The 19,507-nt window shown below is 42.0% G+C and overlaps 1 protein-coding gene across 2 annotated transcripts in view; it reads right to left on the bottom strand.

Moving 5' to 3' along the window:
• adamts17 (ADAM metallopeptidase with thrombospondin type 1 motif, 17) overlaps positions 1 to 9,921 on the bottom strand; it is a 91,310-nt gene extending 81,389 nt beyond the window's left edge. The window contains exons 1-2 of one of the 2 annotated variants that reach the window (XM_085165105.1): positions 9,683 to 9,921; positions 9,048 to 9,397 (exon numbers count right to left, since the gene is read on the bottom strand). In XM_085165105.1, coding sequence (XP_085021231.1) covers positions 9,048 to 9,397; positions 9,683 to 9,737 — 405 coding nt within the window. In that variant the 5' untranslated portion in view covers positions 9,738 to 9,921. The remainder of the gene's footprint in view (positions 1 to 9,047; positions 9,398 to 9,682) is intronic. The other variant, XM_085165112.1, reaches the window with a different exon arrangement.
• Positions 9,922 to 19,507: the final 9,586 nt, after the last annotated feature.

Here is a 19,507-nt window from a genome sequence, read left to right as displayed (position 1 = left end):
CTTCGTGGCCCACCATATCCCAGAATTCATAGCGCGGCCCAGCCAAACTCCAGTTTCCAACAATGGCGGCCGCTACTAAGTTTTAAAATGACTCTTACTAATCTTTCTGGGTCACAAAATAAACTTTTAACATATTTTCAGGTGAGAAAGTAGCTGTGTAAACATCAAATATCTGCTCGGTTTATCAAGATATCGCATATTTGCAAAAGTGCTTCGACGTTTTCGGAGACGTCTGCTACCCACCAGCTCGATAGCTCGCCGGGAGCTCGAGGGTCACTGAAGCCGCCGAGAACGGCACAACTCCCGGCACATCATTTTAAGATCGCTTTCGCTACTCAGGTTAAACGTAATATATAAGTCACTTAGACAACCTAAAATGTTATTGTTTGGCTTTTTTCAGTGTTTTGTTTGTTTGTGAGTAAATCGGTTTGGCTGAGATTAAAGTTATTAGATTAGATTAGATAAAATAAAACTTTATTAATCCCCCGGGTGGCTTCCTCCTTGGTTTTCACACAGCTGACTAAACGTCAAACAGAAAACTGATTAAACAGAAGTGTGAGACGGTCGAGAGTTTACTCCAGTGTCCTGTTATATTTTAGATAGCAAGGAGCAGACGGCCGAGTTTATTAAACTCCACCGAGACAGCGGTGACGCTAATCAGAAGGCTAGACCGTCCAATTTCACAGCCGTTTACTTCCGGCCTACCCGACCTTCTGAGGACCCGGCCCACGTAGACCGCGAAGGCCGGGTCCTCAGGAGGATGCAGCCCATGAATTTGGACACGACCATAATGTCATGGTTCTGGGTATTTTACACAGTTTGTGAGTTGTTCGTTCATGTTTCACTTTTAGTTAGTTCATGGCTCGTTTTTTAAGAAAGGATTTATGCTTATAGCGTTAGTCTTCAGGTAATAATCTGACCATTACCTTGCACAAGCTGTCAGACTGATAAATGGACTGTGCCTCCTCCCCCTCCGCATCCCCATCCACACAGCTACACTGTGAGCTGTAGTCCATGAATAGCATTCTCACGTAGCTCTTCCTTTTCTCCACACGGTGATGGTGATGCCATCCTCCGTGGACCAATTTGCTCTGTAAGCAAATGTGTGGGTGTCCAGAGAGGGTGGTAGGCAGTCTCTGATGTGCTGACGCATATCTGCTCGAAACACTTCATGACTACAGACATGAGGGCTATAGTAGTCTGTAATCATCGAAGCTGTCTATTGCAGTCTTTGGTGGGATGGGAATGATGGTGGAGGCCTTCAGATGGGTGGGAACAGTGGCATGAGTCAGACAGGTTGAACAGGCTGGTGAGGATCACTGCCAGTTGGTGCACGCAGGCTTCGACCGCAACTACTGGGATGCTGCTGGGGCTGGCTGCTCTCAGTCTTCTCCTCATCTCATGTTCCTGGGGGGAGAGGAGAAGTGTACCAGGTAGGGTGGAGGTGGGGGGCAGGAGGTGCTAGGGAGGGGCAGTCTCAAACAGCTGTTGAGCTCCTCTGCTACTGTTAGGCTGCTGTTGGGGGGCTCTGTCTGCAGGTTGGAGGCTGAGGGACAGAGTTTCCTCCGTTTGATCTCCAAGGCCACCTCTGCCAAACAATTGAGAGCAAGCTGTGACTTGTCTTTCTTTTCTTAGATACACCCTAGAGCACAACCCAAGCAAGAAAGAGCAGTTTGTTGCTTTAATGCAGTATTTGACAACCATGCAGAGCTTCACCTCCACAGAGTGCTGGCATTTACCAACAATCCTGACCAGATCAGAGTAGTTTTAGGCTACGTTCACTCTGCAGGTCTTGATGCTCAATTCTGATTTTTTGATCAAATCCGATTTTTTTGTCTGCTCGTTCACACTACAAATAAAATGTGACAGCAAACGTGCTCTAGTGTGAACGCTCAAAGCGGCCGCATGCGCAAAAGAAGACGTCACACACAACGCGCTCTGTTTAGACCCAGAGCAACAGTATTGTTTGACTGATGACCTTAATATAAAGACTTCAGACTTCACGTTTCCCAATTTTTGCTTTAAGTTATTTTGTTATTTACATAATAATGTAAATAACCTAATAATGATCCTTATTGCTGTTTTAGAGGAGCGCTGCTTCAAAGGATAGTTGCAGATTTCTGTCAGAATCTGCAGATTATACAGAACAAATAAAATGTTCACGTTTCTCCAACGTTGTCTTCCCAACAGTTTCACTGGATCGACAGGAAGCGTTCGCGATGTCTTCTCCGGCGCTGATAATTGGCGTCTGTCTTGTGTCAGTGACGTAAAAGACGGATTTAATGCGACATGACCATCAAACAGCAGCTTTCTAAAACATCAGATATGTATCGGATTCAGTACCACATACAAAAGTGACCCAGATCGGATTTAAAAATATCGGATTTGTGCCGTTCACACTGTCACACCATGATCGGATATGGGTCGCATAGGGTCAAAAAAAATCGGATTTGATGCGCTTTCGCCTGCAGTGTGAACGTAGCCTTAGACTCGCACAAAACAACGGCATCTCTCTGAACAACGTTCTCCTCACTGGACCAGAGTTGTACCTTCTCAGATGCTTCAACCAAGGCCATCGGTGCTGCAGCATACCTCAAAACAACCAAGACCACCATACCCAGATTAGACCTCAGCAATTTCCACAGCCAGCACTGCCGGGAAGAGCTTATTGTCGAGGAGACAGCCTTGGAGTTATGGATGGAAATTGGATTCCATTGCCGATATAACTCTTCGAGTTCTCACTGGCTTTGAGCTTGATGCAGTCTATATATACACTGGACCAGCATTCTTGTATAAATCACACAAAAGCTCTGTTGAGCAGCAAGATACCTTCAGTCTTGTTGACCCAGACTTTAGCCATTACTAAAAGGTTTTCCTCTTTATTAGTGGCACATCACGTCAAATGTGTATATGATCCAACTTAAGCTTTATCAAACAGATATACATGCAGTTGTACTAAATCATTGTATTAATCACCTTGCTATTGTATTTTTTTTTGCTTGATCATTGGCTAGTAGCAGATTCCCTTGACTCCAAAGTTTACAAGAAAATTTGCTTTCTCCACCGCTTGTTTTACCAATTCTGTCTAGTGTCTGATGGAGAGCTGCATCAACATGCTGCCGTGTACCTGGATGATGTCATGATCCGCAGTGACACCTGGGCGAAGCATATGCAGCGAGATGCCGCAGTGCTGCAGGGGTTCACCACCAACCCACAGAAGTGTGCAGATGCAGATGGAGAAGACTCCAGCTGTTGCATCCTGTTCTCATCCCAGGACCAAAAAAAAAAAAAGAGATGCAGCAGTTCTTGGGGTTGGCTGATTACTTCTGTAGGTTCATCCCAAATTTCGTGGAGCTGACCAGCCCTCTGACCAACCTCACCCAAAAGAGTGCCTCTGAAAGCTATCGGAGCATGATGATCAACGGACACACCCAAATCATATGACCCATTCAAGATGTCATAGCAACAAGATGCACCCACACTGAGTTTCCATTTCAACTTGTGCTGAAAGTGCAGAGTTGAAACTATGTACACAACAGTTTTTAAATTGTGTTGATAGCTCATGTAAAACAAGACAAATAAATATCAGGTTTAGTGTGGCAAGATACAGTAGAAATTGCATTTTCTAAGGACCGTGAAAAGAAAAATCCATGACATTTCTTTCCTATTGGTGTAAAAAAATTACAAATTTCAACCAATCCAAAATATTACATGCCAACATGTGGCGTTTAGTTGTTTAGGAAGAGAGAAAAGTTTTGGGAGTGACGGCAGCGAGAGTTTTGAGATGTGAGAGATTTGTGACATTTAGCATGTTTGGAGTATATAGTGTCTCGTCTTATGTTAATTAGTGTGAAGTCAGAACAAAAAGGGCACTAGTGCATGTCACAGCTGCTAGCCAAAAAGTGACCAATGGCAGATTGCAATGCAAACCCTGTTTTGTGATGCAGAGAAACTATTTTTTGGATCTTATTGTGACGCCTAATTGTTTATATTTGCATTTCAAGTTGTGAAAATGTAAACAGAAACATGTTTGTGGTTTTCACAGTAAAAAAACTTCATAAGTAATTTAAATTGTATATTTTCCGTGTACTTTTAGATCGATTGTGTTAACACAGAATGTCAAAATGAAAATGTAACTGTAATTTCAGACAAAGGTAAAATCAAAAGTAGTCACAAATGGGCAATTACACACTAGACCCCAGGGGATTAAGAAATTCAAGCAAAAAGCGACTGAAGGTGCACCTCCCCAAACCCATCCTTATCCTTAACACCTTCTACAGAGGCGCCATAGAGAGCGTCTTAACCAGCTTCATCACAGTCTGGTACGGAAACTGAAACGCGTCCAACCACAGAGCCCTCCAGAGGACTGTGCGGCCTGCTGAGCGCATTATTGGCAGCTCTCTACCCAGTCTACAGGGTATTTACACCTCACACTGAATTTGTAAAGCCATTAGCATCATGGCTGACCCGCATCACCTCTCCCACCAACTGTTTACTCCTCTTCCATCCAGAAGATGACTCTGCAGCATCAGGAGCAGGTAGTTTTTTCCCACTAAGCAGTCCGGCTCCTGAACACCATGCTGCCCTCCATCACACATATAACACTCTCCTCTCACTTCCAATACTTCCACTATTCCATATTACACTGTTCCACTCGTGTACTCTTGTATTTATTTCTATTTCTATTCAATTACAACACTGCTGTACTTATTCTTAGTTTATCTTAGTTCTGTATTGTTGTATTTGAAATTTTTAGTCCTGTCAAAATTAACGCGTTAACACAAATTAATCCACTACATTTTTTTTAACGCAATTAACACATCTGGAGTGCAGAATGACTCAAAATCCCTGAAATGTTTCTGTTAACGCATTTCGGGCAGTTTGTCCAAGTAGAGTTACCCTCGCACATGTGCAAATGGGCTGTTGATCTGGAAGTGGCAGCTGAACCAATCAACTCAATATGGAGGATGATAAACACACATTGGCGCTCTCGATGAGAGGTTTCAGTATTAATAAATAACAAGATGGAACAGTCGACCGACATAAAGTATTTTGCACATTGTGCAAGAAGGAATTTTCTTTTCACCGAAGCACTTCCAGCTTAAAATATCACATTGAAGCGAAGCCTACGTTAGTCAGGGATGCTGCTAGCACTTTGGCTAACGTGTCACCCAGCTTGCGACAAACCACTCACGGAGCATCGGGGGCTCAGTAAGTCGACCTCGGACATATTGATTGATGCCAAGTGGATTGCAACAAACTGCAGACGTGTTAATGTCGTTGAGAACAGGCGCTTTACATCGCCGTGGTTCCTCGTTTCAAGGACTTGAAGCCTCTCCAAGAGTGACAGAGAGAGAGGATAAACAGAGTTTTTTGTTAACATGAAGGTTTAAGATGTTCAATAAACATGTTAAGTTTGTATATTTTCCCTTTTTTCTGTTTGCTCACGCAAAATGAAATGCGATAAATATAGAATAAAAATGAATGATATTTAATTGTGATTAATCAAAATGAATCCACAGTAACCCTGTGATGAATCTGATTAAATATTTTCATTGTTTGACAGCACTAATATATATTATATATAAGTGTATACTTACCTATTAGTATATAGGTTTTTTAAAAAGTTGTATTTCACAGGAGAGAAGCTGTGTTAAAAGACTGAAACTATTCAAATTCTCTTTGAATTTAAGCATTTAACATTATTTGTATTTATTCTGCTTCATTATTAGGGGTGGGGAAAAATGGATACTGTGTAGTATGGTGATATTTTGTTTGCTAATAATGTATGGATACAGGGACAGCAGAAATCGATATTTTGTTACAAAAAGGTTTTTGTGCTCTGACTTCAGAGCATGTTGATCCTTTTTCTGAGCAAGAATCCTGACATTCCTTCACTGTCCAAATGTGTTTCACTTGTTTTTGGCAGCAATAAACATGGCAGTTTACTTATTTTAATTTAAGACATGTTTTATTTTAATTAAGTTTAAAACTTTTTTATTTAATGTAAAATGATATTTTGTTTTAATTTACTTTCAAATTCTTCAGTTGCTGAAGGGGCTGCATAGTTTTCATAAACTGCATAGTTCAGAATAGCTATAATTGTACCAGATGGTTGATTCAGTTAAGTTGGACTAGACTGTAATACAAACCGTTCAGTTTGTCAACAATCAAACTGAAATGAGAGAAAGACTGAGTGTGAGACTTTGATATTAGAGAAAATGAATATTGATAAAGTTTACCTTTATGTACAGAATCTGAATATCGCAAAATATTTTTAAAAACTGCAATAATATCATATCGTGGGATGTATGGTGATCCCCACCTCTATTCATTATGTTGCATAAATGTCTGTTACAAGCTTAAATATAAAGTTGAAAAAATGTAATTGAAAGCAGGCTATTGGTCAAGTAATTGCGATTAATTACAGAAAAATTGTGAGATTAATTAGTTTTGTTTTTTGTTCTTTTAAATCGGCACTAAGAAATTTTATTTTTATTTCTACACTTTGTAACTTCGACCCAGGAGGATGACATTTTATCCAACTGTACACTTTGAGTCTGCTTGACTTGAAATTCTTTGGCCAAGGGTCTGGATTCACAACAGTTACGAATCACCAACAACCAGGAACTGTTTTGTAATTCAATGTCTAGGGAGAGGAGTCTTCATCAGCCAGTGAGGAAAGTCTGGATGAACAAGAAGGACTGGACGGGTCCACAAAAGCCCCAGTAGTCAAACTTCAAGTAAACCTTAATTCTCATCAAAACACCTCCCACTTCTTCCTTGTCCTGGAATATTTGAAGGAGATTTGATCACCCAAGTAATGCTTTATCCAAGTTATGTGGGATGATCTGATTTTAACAAGTGTCACACACCAAAGGAACAAACTCATCTTTACTGCAAATACAGAACAAACATACTGCAAACAGGGAACCAGTTTAGGTCACTGGTCAAACGTGTGCCCATATGCCTTATTGCTAGAAAGCAGCAGCCGGGGTTTGAGTGCGACCTGTGGCCTTTTGCTCTGTCTTCCCTTGCCCTCCATCCTCTCTACTCTGCACTGATGAATTTTGAATACAGGTTAAAAAAAATAGAAGAAAGAAACGCAGCAAACAATAATCCAAGCAGACCTGACAGACGGCTGCAGATATCAGTCTCATTTATGCTTCTTGGTCGCACAGGGCAAAGTGGGCTCGCACTCTTATGAAATGTATCCAACCACAAACAGTTGAACTACCAGATCAACTGAGCAACATGGTTAAATCAACTGTGCACGTGTGTGTAGGCCAGACTATCTCACATACACATGTACACAGTAAAGTGCGACTGACACGTGTCCCACAGCTTGACATGGTTAACATCCACTGCCACGGGTCCCAATTTAGAAATAAATACATTTTTGAAAAAGGAAACGTTTCTCTCAGCACAGTGGGCAGTGGTTAGCACTCTCACCTAACAGCACAACTGGTGGTGGTCAGAGGGCCCGGTGGCGCCAGTGTCCGGCAGCCTCGCCTCTGTCAGTGCCCCAGGGTGGCTGTGGCTACAATGTAGCTGCCATCACCAGTGTGTGAATGAATGGATGACTGGATGTGTAAAGCGCTTTGGGGTCCTTAGGGACTGAGTAAAGCGCTGTACAAATGCAAACCCTTCACAGTCCCCCTGTGGAGTCAGCCGGTAGTTTTTATCCAATTTCCACAAAACACTAATCATGGATGAAGTTTGCAATACATTTATAAACACTGGACAAGCAACTGAAACATTTTCATGCAGATTGCATTTCTGCTTTGTTGCTTACAACTTTTGTGTTATTACTTTGGAACATAATTTCTTCCAGTAGTAAAAGCAGTGCTAACTGAACTGTGGCGTCTTTAATGGGAATTTTAACCTGTTCTCCAACCTTCGTCCAGCTGCTTGTCCTGGAAAAATTAAACTTTGAAGTGATATTGTGTCATCATCCCCTCAGGTAACCCATTTAGGGTTGGTTTGCTTGTAAGTCAGATGTAATGTAATGTGAATGTGAGCACACATTTACAGTGAGTAACATGTTTCTGGTCTTACTGACCGATTTAGAATCACACAATAAGCTAACATGCAGGAGGATGTGAGGCTGGAAGTTCATGTATTGCAGCTGCCAAAGTTTCTGTTTTTCCATATGAACACACTACGTGTCTGTTCACTGCTGGACAAAGATCTTCTCATTCGGTGTATGTAGGTGGGTTTAATGTGGCTACTAAGGCTATACAGAGAAAATAAAGAACTGACCTCAGGCTGTTGAATCCAGGAGTCCAGGACTGAACCCGGACCCCTACCTGCACAGTCCCATTACATAAGAGTATTATCAAAATACCAAACACTAACCCCACCCCATTCCTCCACGAGTGCCTCAGAGATCAGACTGCTATAGCTAGTAAAAGTAAGTGACTCAAAACATTTTAAAGTGAACGTTTCCGATGGATGTTGGCAAACGACTGATCTCAACTAACAGATTTGACTATTTAAAATCCAGTATTTTGTAGTTAGGCAGGATTTTCCTTGCAATACTTTAAGACTGAAGCAATCGCCTCATTCCTCTGTCACTAATCAACATGTGGACAAAGTGATTACGTAGCACCACTCAACACACACAGAGCATGAAAGAAACACAAACTGTTAACTCCCAGCCTGCTCGCTCAGCTTACAGATATGTTTCACAGTGGAAGTTGCTAATCTTTGACTCACTGAGGAGATGCAGCTGAGAACTGCTGAGTGGAACTTGAATTACAGTGTTTAGCCAAGCCCTTAATATGCAGTTAGCATCAAGCTGCAGTGTGCGCCTTTGAACTGACTGACCCAGCATCAGGTCAGTGGGGTTTAAGAGATTAGCAGTTGTTACAAAATCATGCTTCAGAGGTGCTTCACTAGGTGACTGAAGTCACAGTTTGCTGTAACGTAGTCTTAGTTTTATGAAAATGAATAATATGACCCCAACTGCTTGAACTGAATCATATGACACCTATTAACAAGTCCAAACACACACACACACACAAAGAGAAACTGCACACATTTACCAGACCACCGCAGGTGCTAAGTGATGCCAGAGAGTCTGTGTGGTTAATGATGGCTCCAGAATAAAAGCATAGCTGCTTCGTGGATAAGCTGTTCACCACAGCGCTTTTCCCCGTGTACCTCTCCTCCACTACAAAGTCCTTGGACAGAAACGTGCTGTCCCGCGTTAGATTTAAATGCAGGTTGCTTCCGAAAGCGGGCAGTAAGACGATGATGTTTTCTGCTTCCGAGCGTCCTTCCAGGGAGCGCTGACCGCGGCGCTGCAGGGTGCGGGCAGTGTGGTCGGATAGGTGCGCCTCCTGGCCACGCAGCAGCCTGGGAATTACTTCATCTGTCTCCAGCTCAGACTGGGCTGTGGATAGAGACAGCCTCCATCAAACAGCGACCACATTGGACAAAAATAGTCTGAGTGAGGAACAGTCTGCTCCGGTGCTCCCTGACTCTTAGCACACATGTTCAACACCCGAGCTCAGTTTGTGGAGCTCAAGAATCTAAAGCCTTCGACTATTCGTAACAGAATGCGAGTAACAGGTGAGAAACATTTGGATGTTTAACTGCAGAAAGACATTTCTTCAGCTGCCCGATGTCAGCCGTCGTACAAGGCAATGAGTTCATGCGTAAGAGCTGTTGTACTTACCAGTAAATCCGATGCAGAGCAGAAAGAGCAGATGGACAACATGGCTGTTAACCATGATAAAAACAAAGCAGCGCAGAAGGAAAAACTAGAAGTGATTTATTTTGAGGAAACTGAAGCGCTTAGTGAGGCATAGGTCGGAAACTCTACTTTTCCAAAGTAGGAGAAGCTTCAGTAACTCAGGCTGGAATTACTTTGCAGCGCAGGACACGCCCACACAGCTGGAGTCCGCCTCCTCTCGCGTGAGATTGGGTCCGTTAAAGCTTAAGGCGACCGAGGCCGAGAAATCTCTCTATTCTCATTGGCCGGCAAAGCTGTTGGAAAGTGTCGTGGGTTGAAACCCTACACGTGGTTTCAAGTGGGGAGAATTGCTGATAATTGTCAAAGGTTTTTTGTATTCTGCTTTTCATTTTTAAGAGAAAACTTTGCATAGACGGGATGAACAAACGAAAGAGTAGCAACTTAGGAAAATGTGATTGTTGAACAGTAAAAATACACATAAAAAGGAGATCATTTTTTAAAACTACATAAACCAGAGTTTTTAGGAGTAAATTAAATTAAATTAAAAAATTAAATGATTCAACAGATGCACTCCAGCTCTAAACTTTTGTAGAAGTTACCCATCAAGAATTGAACACTAAACAGTCTTTAGCCTGCTGGCCTCCTAACACAGCATCTGTATGATGTCCTATATGTGTGAGAACAGTGCAGGTAGTTGCTTCATTTGTTGCATTTGCTGTATATAAAATATGCCCTTGAGTCTGAAAAATTAAGTTCATATGGAAATTCCTTTAACCTGCATTCTTTTGAATGATTATTTGTTACTAATTATCAGTGTTGGGGAGTAACGGAATACATGTACCGCCGTTACGTATTTAAAATACAAAATATGAGTAACTGTATTCCGTTACAGTTACCGTTTAAAAAGGTGGTATTTAGAATACAGTTACTTTGTTGAAATAAATGGATTACACGGCGGTACTTCCCTGTTTCATATTGTGGCGGGTCAGGACTGTTTGGGTTTTGTTTGACAGCTACGTTCTGTTGTTCCAGGTAGCGTTACGGTTGCCATGGTTACAGGGTGACGCTCTCTCTCTCTGCGTGTTTCCTGGGTGAGAGAGGCCTTTTTGTTGTTATTGTGCTAAGCTAACAGGCAGAATGCTACAGGTATAGCTCTAAAGAATGTAGCATCATGGGCAGTGTAGTCCGTGCTGCAGGGAGAATGGACTGCCATACACGTTATGTGTCTGTGAGCGCGAGGAGGGAGAAAAAGGAAAAGTACGAGCTGTCATCGAGCAGAAACGGGAGCTGGAAGCATGTAAATATAATAATAACCACTGCAGCCAAGAAGAGAGCCTGACGAGCCCAGTTGTAAGTAAGCTATTAAGACTCGACTGTACACCATGTTCGTGTTTTCCTCTGAAACAATAAGTTCTGTTGGAGCAGCCTTTCAACGCCTCTCTCTGTCTCTGCTAGCAAAGTTGACCCAGACAACAAAGTAAAGCTAGTTTTCAGCTACGAGCCGACATGAACCCACCGTATTAGCCAGAGGTCCCTTTACTACGGTTCGGAGCCGCGGACCTTCAGTAACAGTAATAAATCACAGCAATAGTACATTCATGTAGTTGTAAACAGCATGATAATATATTAAGTAATCCAAAGTATTCAGAATACGTTACTCTCATTGAGTAACGTAACGGAATACGTTACAGAATACATTTTGGGGCATGTAATCTGTAATCTGTAATGGAATACATTTTAAAAATAACCTTCCCAACACTGCTAATTATGATTACTGAAAGAAGTCCAGCGATATAGAAATCAGTGGTGAAATAGCCCTTAGCTCCCTTGATACATTCCCTTATTAATCAGTGATATAACATCTCAGTTTTTAGTTTTAAGGCTTTTAAACACAACATGGTATTGATCATGTAAATAATGGTCCAGTCCACATTAGATTCCAGATGCACAATAAGTACTTTAATCATTTAGACCTCTTTTCAAAATACATTAAGACAGAAATGGCTTTACATTAATATTGGTTCTGAAACATTTATTTGATACAAAGTAAATGGATCCCTGACCCTGGATACTATCATCTATTGCTACACTGTAACTGTGGACCCAAGAGCAGACTCAACGGACAGTTAGGTTGTGATTTAAACGAAGCCTTATTCAAATTAGTGACATGAACTGTAGGTGTGGTGGTGAGAGTCCCTGTCGAGGAAGCAACTGGAACAGAGGGAGAGGATAGTTAATCTCAGTGAACGGGTGAGGATGACTGAAGGCAAGTAAGAGTTGGGATGATGAAGCCTTACTTGTAGGTGGATGAGAGTTTGCTGTAGGGGAGAGTATGACCGAGTGAGCGTCTGGCTGACGATGTAAGCGAGCTTGCAGTTACAACCTTTTGTTTCCAGAGGTCCAGCGATGGTGCAGCAAGCAGGAGGGCAGGCAGGTGGGAGCAGCTGAGTTTCCAAAGAATGATTCTGCAAGCTTACTTGGAAGGTTTAGCATGAGGAATGTGTCTAATCTTTCCAGCCAATTGCTTTGCCAAAAGGCAGATCCCACGAAGCCCTTTTTAACAGCTCATTTGAAAGTACTGACATCTGTTGGTTATTCAATGTACAGCAGCCCTGCTGTGGTGTTACATGTGTGCTACATACCAGATATGTAAATGTAATGATGTACGAATTACAGAATACCCACATGAGGCTTTCTATCTATCTATAGATAGATAGATAGATATACACATATTGGTGTGTATACACACACACACACACACACGTGTCAAACATAACATAACTAGTGACCAGCATCCAGAGGACTGAGTTACAGGTAAGTTGAGACTGAAAGGATCTAGAGCAGCGGTCCCCAACCCCCGGGCCTCGGACCGGTACCGGTCCGTGAGTCGTTTGGTACCGGGCCGCAAGAGTTGAGGCTCAGGTGTGAAATGTATAGTTTTCAGGGTTTTTATCGGTTTTCAGCGTTATTTTGTTATCGTTTTTATCGTTTACTCGGTTTTCCTGGGTCTTTTCACGTGTGTTATGAATAAATCTTCTTTTTTTCGGTACCGGTACTAGTTTTATTTTGTTGTATTTATCCGCGACACCTTAAAGGCCGGTCCATGAAAATATTGTCGGGCATAAACCGGTCCGTGGCGCAAAAAAGGTTGGAGACCGCTGATCTAGAGGCATAAAGACACAGGAGTGGGTACAAGGCAACACTTGTATAACAAGCACCGTGAAGTTACAACCGTGATGACAAACGCTGATTGTTGCTGACGGACGACGGGTAGAGATGCAGGTGTGGAACCAGGGTCTGCTCCAATGGGTGGACACAAGAAAAGCAGAGCCAAACCAGAAAAACGCTGGATACTCACTCGGGTCAGGACAACTAGCCTGGATAGACAACTGCGATCTCTAGCACATTGCCACATTCCAGAATACTGATACAGGAAAAATCTTTTTAGCTCAGACTTACAATGCTGCTTAAGATCAAGTTGTTTTGTGGAAGAATATACAAATAAACTTAAAACAGACTGTTGCAGAAATAGTGTTGGCGGACCTGCAAATAAGCACACGGAGCAGTTGGATGAGTTGTTGACAGGAATAATGGAGAACCAACAACCTTTGGAGAACATATCAGATCTAGAGTTCAGACGAGGGATCACGCACACCTGAATTGAGTATATTAATGCACCGATTTAGCCTTTCTCTCATTGTTGGTCATCAACAACTGTCTCATTTAATTTGTTCATTTGATCATATGAACTGTTCTTGTGTGTAGGTGGAAGCCAAATGGACAGAACCGCAGAGTTGCAAGGCAGTTTACCCTCCACATCCTCAGCAGCTATGATGTCTGCAAGCACTGCTCACAGGAACTGAAGACTCACAACCCATGAAAAGCTGGCTAATGAATTTCATGAACACAAGTTGAAGTCTACAGGAGCATGAAATGAAAATGAAAACACTCCAAGTAGAACTATGACTATGAAGGACCGCAGTGATACCAGCGGTGAATAAAAAATGTTCATTACATCATATTGTTTTCCTGGTTAATATACCAGACAAATACACTTCGACGTGTGAAAATGAGTATTTCAGCTAAATGTGTAACGCTGCTACTTAAAGTGGCACAATGCAAACGCACCTCTATAAGAAACTGTTGTCTGTGGTTTGTTAGAGCTGAGGGTTGATCAGTCCTGCCTGAGCTGTGTTTGTTGTTTTTGTTTGTTTTGTTTACCTAGTTTTACATTTTATTCTTTTAATCACTTATTTTAATGCTGTTAAGTTTTCAGTACTTATCTTTGCTAATAAAAAGTTAAATTGAACATTTTCAAAACAAGCTTTTGTTTAACATGTCCACCTAATACATTATATGTATCTAGTTCTCATGAAGTGACTGACAAAATCTCTACATTTTTTTCACCTTATAATATTTTTAACCAAATTATATTTGACCTTAAAGTATTTAAGTTCCAGGGCTTGTATAAGATGATAGTTTTCATCAGTATACATAATTCTGTCACAGGCTGGGTCTCTGACCCAGCGCTCTGAGTTCATTTTGTATTTGTCTCATTTTAGATTTGTGGTTAGTTTGTGTCATTCCTATTTAGCTTTAGTTAAGGAAAGGCAGTTATTATTTATTGTTTCCTTGGTTTCTATGTTTGAGTCCTTGTATCGTTCATCACGTGTTAGGTCTGTTAAGCTTGTTGTCATGTCTAGTTTCAGTGTTTCCTGTTTTATTTTGAAGGAGTTGTGTTTCCTTTGTTCATTGTATTTAGTTTCACTTCCCCTGTCCTGTCATTAGGCTCATGTCAGTCAGTTTTCCCACTTCCCCTAATCACCTCCTGTGTATTTAAGTCCTCTGCTTTCAGTGTGTCATTGTCAGATCGTCTGCTTTGTTTTCAAGCCAAGAAGTTGTGTCAAGTTTCCTCATGTCAAGTTCATGTTCCTGTTGTAGGTTTTTAGTTAATTTAGCTCACCCAGTTTAGTTTATTGTTAGCTTTGCCTTTTGTTTACAGTTATTTTGCCAGCCTCAATAAACGGCTCGTTTTCTGTTATTCAAGTCATGTTTCACATTTTGTTTTCGTCTGCATTTGGGTCCACCCTTCACTCTACACAATTCAATTCAATTCAATTCAATTTTATTTATATAGCGCCAAATCACAACAAAAGTCGCCTCAAGGCGCTTCATAGATACAGAGAAAAACCCAACAATCATATGACCCCCTATGAGCAGCACTTTGGCGACAGTGGGAAGGAAAAACTCCCTTTTAACAGGAAGAAACCTCCAGCAGAACCAGGCTCAGGGAGGGGCGGGGCCATCTGCTGCGACCGGTTGGGGTGAGAGAAGGAAGACAGGATAAAGACATGCTGTGGAAGAGAGACAGAGATTAATAACAGATATGATTCAACACAGAGAGGTCTGTTAACACATAGTGAGTGAGAAAGGTGACTGGAAAGGAAAAACTCAATGCATCATGGGAATCCCCCGGCAGCCTACATCTATTGCAGCATAACTAAGGGAGGATTCAGGGTCACCTGGTCCAGCTCTAACTATATGCTTTAGCAAAAAGGAAAGTTTGAAGCCTAATCTTAAAAATAGAGATAATGTCTGTCTCCCGAATCCAAACTGGAAGCTGGTTCCACAGAAGAGGGGCCTGAAAACTGAAGGCTCTGCCTCCCATTCTACTTTTAAATACTCTAGGAACAACAGTCAGCCCTGCTGATTGTGACAAATTCTGCATCATGTGTTTGCCACAGTAGCTTGAATCATGACTGTTACTACCAAAAATTTCTTTGGTAATGACCAAGATGGCGCCAGTGTGTGTGGCTCGCCGTCTGGCTCTTCCTCTGTTGTGTTTCCTTATGTTGTTTTTTATTGCTAGAGTCAACTCTCTTTTAATGTACAATCGCCAAAAACTGTTGGACCTCCGACTAGTTGCCAGTGATCTTACCAATGCAACTTATAATGGGCATAAGGCGTTACCTCCATTCCTGTCTGGGATACCTGCTAACCTTTGTCGGACCCTGGCCCCAGCCTCACGGCGAAAGCGTTTCAGACGCCGGGGCAAACGTAGCGGTCTACTCGTGAAACTTAAGGCGTACTTGGTGCGCTCCTCCCCAGCTTCTTGGAACGAACGTGGATCTGTACCTTGTCATGCCTTTTCTCCGTGCTCTCTGGAGCCCATCGATGCCTGGCTGGTGCCCGTTGTTGGCTCGGATCAGATGTCCCAGCCGCGAAAGATTTTTCCTCATCTTCGTCGGCGCGGTGCGAACCTACAGAACTTGCGGCCGCTGCGTCGGGTCTCGCTGTCAGCCACGAACACGCTGACCTCCACCAGGTTTGGATTGGTGAACACTAGATCGCTGAGTAATAAAACTTTTATTTTAAGGGATTTATTTATGACCCAAGGGCTGGACTTCCTCTGTATAACTGAGACATGGCTGAGGGCCGGTGAGTCCAGCGTTTTCACAGATCTCTTACCTGATGGCTGCTGCTTTTTAAACTCTCCTCGAATATCAGGCAGAGGAGGAGGACTAGCGGTTGTTTTTAAGAAGCAGTATAAATGTAAACCATTATCAACCTCACCTAGTAGCTTTGAACTGAGTATGTTTGAGCTAGGTCGCTCTCACACAGTGCTCTGTGCTGTGGTTTAAAGACCCCCAAAATACAATAAGGACTTCTTAAATGACTTTTCTGATCTGTTGGCTGAAATTATGCCAAAATATGATCATGTCCTTATTATTGGGGACTTCAATATTCACGTGTGCTGCCCTGACAAGCCAATGGCAAAGGACTTTTTAAATCTTATTGACTCTTTTGATCTTGCAATCTTGCAATCGTGTTTGTGCCTACACAAAAATATGGGCACACGTTGGATCTTGTTTTAACTCACAATTTACCTGTCTCTAATTTAGAGGTTTGTGATATTGTATGGTCAGACCATAGGCCTGTCTTGTTTGAGGTTTTCCTTCCTTGTACCAAAGTTAATCTTCCTCCTGCTGCTGCTAGGTGCTGTCGTATTTTTAATCCTTCCTCTGCTGGACAGTTCTCTATTGTTTTTAATCAGAGCGGCGGCCTTCCTGATTTCATATGCAATGATACAGAAGAGCTGAGTACGTGGTTTTACTCTGTCTGCCAAACTGTTCTAGATTCAGTGGCCCCCTTTAAGCTTAGGCAAGTAAAAGCCAAATCTGAACCCTGGCTGAATGAAGACACCCGTGCTGCCAGAAGAAAGTGTAGGAGAGCTGAACGTAAATGGAAGAAGGATCAACTTCAGGTGTCATACCAAATGTTACAAGATTACTGGAATTCTTACCAGAAGACTGTAAAAGATGCTAAGAGGAAACATTTTGCTGCTATTATTCAGGCAAATTGTCGTAGGCCTCATGTCTTATTTAAGACTATTGACATGGTCCTTCATGCTCCACAGACTGTTGGTGTCGAGTCCTCTCAGAAAATTTGTGAAAACTTCCTACACTTTTTTATTGATAAAGTGTTATCTGTCAAAGCGCAGACTTCCCAGTCCGTTCTCGACCCTTCTACCCCTGCCCCTAGTTCTGCTGTCTTTGACAGGTTCGAGCCAGTTTCCTTGCTCTGCCTGCAGGAGTTGGTTGCTCACATGAAGCCCTCAGGTTCCCCTTATGATGCTCTCCCTCCTCGATTTTTCAAAGAGGTTTTTCTCACTATAGCATCAGCTGTACAATCCATTGTAAATAGTAGTCTGTCCTCTGGTGTTGTACCTGTCAATCTCAAACATGCAGTGATTCAGCCTCTACTCAAGAAACCTGCTCTTGATCCTGATATTATTGCGAATTACAGACCTATTTCCAAACTGCCTTTTATCTCAAAGATTCTTGAAAAGGTAGTTTATAAGCAATTAATGTCCTTCCTAGAAGAACACGGTATTTTAGAAGTTTTCCAATCTGGTTTTAAAGCTTTACATAGTACCGAATCTGCCCTTTTAAGAGTTTTTAATGATGTGTTTTTGGCAAATGACTCAGGTGACTGTGTTATTATCGTGCTGTTAGATTTAACTGCTGCTTTTGATACAGTGGATCATAATATTTTAATTTCCCGTTTAGAGCAGTTGGTGGGTGTTAGGAGTACCGCACTGCAGTGGTTCAGATCCTATTTGGCAGAGCGAACTTTCTCTGTGAAACTCGGGAGTTTGTATCCTCTGCTGCTTCTCTTCAATGTGGGGTCCCACAGGGTTCAGTTTTAGGACCGCTTCTTTTCTCTCTATATCTCCTACCCCTTGGGTCTATTTTCAGGAAACATGGGATTTCTTTCCACTGCTATGCCGATGACTCCCAGATTTATTTCCCACTTAAAAAGATAAATGCTCTTTGCTACTGCACTTCCCTCTGAGCCGCTCAGAAAGCTTGCGTACCTGCCTTCCTGCACGCCTTAGTTCACCTCCGCTCTAGAAAGGAAAGATCAGAAATCAGACAAATTGCTTCCCTCATGCACCTCGAGAATCACCCGCCCCATCCCATCCACGTCGCTCTAACAACAAGTGAGAAAACTTCGCCTTATTTCCTTGAACAATATCACTCCTCACATCAAAAACTCCGTAATGAACTCACCTCTCCCATTCAGTGCTCCCCCGTCCAGTGAGACTAGCTCTCTACTTTGCTTTAGAAATCCCTGTGTTAAATAAAAGACTTAATTCAAAGTTTACAGTGTTTTGAGTGTGCTTTTGGGTCCAATCTTCAACCCATAATTTCGCCAGAAAGGAGGCAGGAGGACACTTGCTGCTGCAGTGAGATAGATAGACTTGTGTCCTCACCCAGTTCCTCACTGTACTCTAGCAAAACCGAGTCTGCTGGGTCCTTTGGGATCCTTCTCTCAGGACTGTGCAGGCAGGAGCTGGACCCAAATGCAGGACTCAAATTAAGGGGGGTCAGCTAAAAACCGTTTTATTTAACTTGAACTGAGTAAAAAATAATCAACGCAGGTCAAAACAAAAACAGAAAAACAAAGAGGAGGACATGAAGAAGAACAGAAAAAAACTGAGGATTTAAATACACAACAGAAAATGACTACAAAGTAGAGACACCTGGGGAAACACAATTGAACTAAATCTAATGCGACAAAGGGAAGAGAAACTGAACGTAATGCACAGGAGACGAGGTTGCTATCGTAGTGATTGTTGGAAAAACATGACGGGGAAACAGGATGCTAGAAATCAGCAGTGGTCAGTATGAATGCAGCAGCTCACTAGTCAAGTTATTGTTTTGTTTGTATTCCCTTTAATGCAGTAAAGTAGTGTTATTATTTTTGTTGTTATGAGATTCATATGAAATATTATCTTCACATCAGCATCTCTGCAAACAACACATGCTGTTTGTGTGCAGAGATGCTGTTCTGATCGTTATTTCACAATGAGAGAAATCAGGAAGGTATTTCTGCCTGTTAGACTGAAAGTTAAGACTAATGGAACTGTGTGTTTGCAGAGACAACAACTTATAGTTGTGATCAAAAGTTTAAATACACTCATCATGAGCATGAATGTCAGAGCGGTGAAAAAGGACCAAGTGAAGGCACTGACTTTATCTGAGGGAGCTTTATTTACAGTGGATGAGATACAAACAGAAGCAGAACGTCCCAAAACTAAATTACAGAAAGTAATACAGCCAAAAACCTAAGAGGAGACATATAACATGGATAAAACACAGACAAACAAGCAACAAACGGCTGAAGACGCAGGGCTTAAATACACCAGGGAGTAACAGAGGAATGGAAAACAGGTGGTAAGCACAGCTGAGGCTAATTTGACGAGACAAAGGAAATAAAGCAGAAGACATTTGACAGAAGACA

The sequence above is a fragment of the Neolamprologus multifasciatus genome, chromosome 1 (genome assembly GCF_963576455.1).
Source record: "Neolamprologus multifasciatus chromosome 1, fNeoMul1.2, whole genome shotgun sequence".
Classification (NCBI taxonomy): domain Eukaryota; kingdom Metazoa; phylum Chordata; class Actinopteri; order Cichliformes; family Cichlidae; genus Neolamprologus; species Neolamprologus multifasciatus.
The sequence above is the reverse complement of the archived record's forward strand: the minus strand, read 5'-3'. Positions and strand labels throughout refer to the sequence as shown.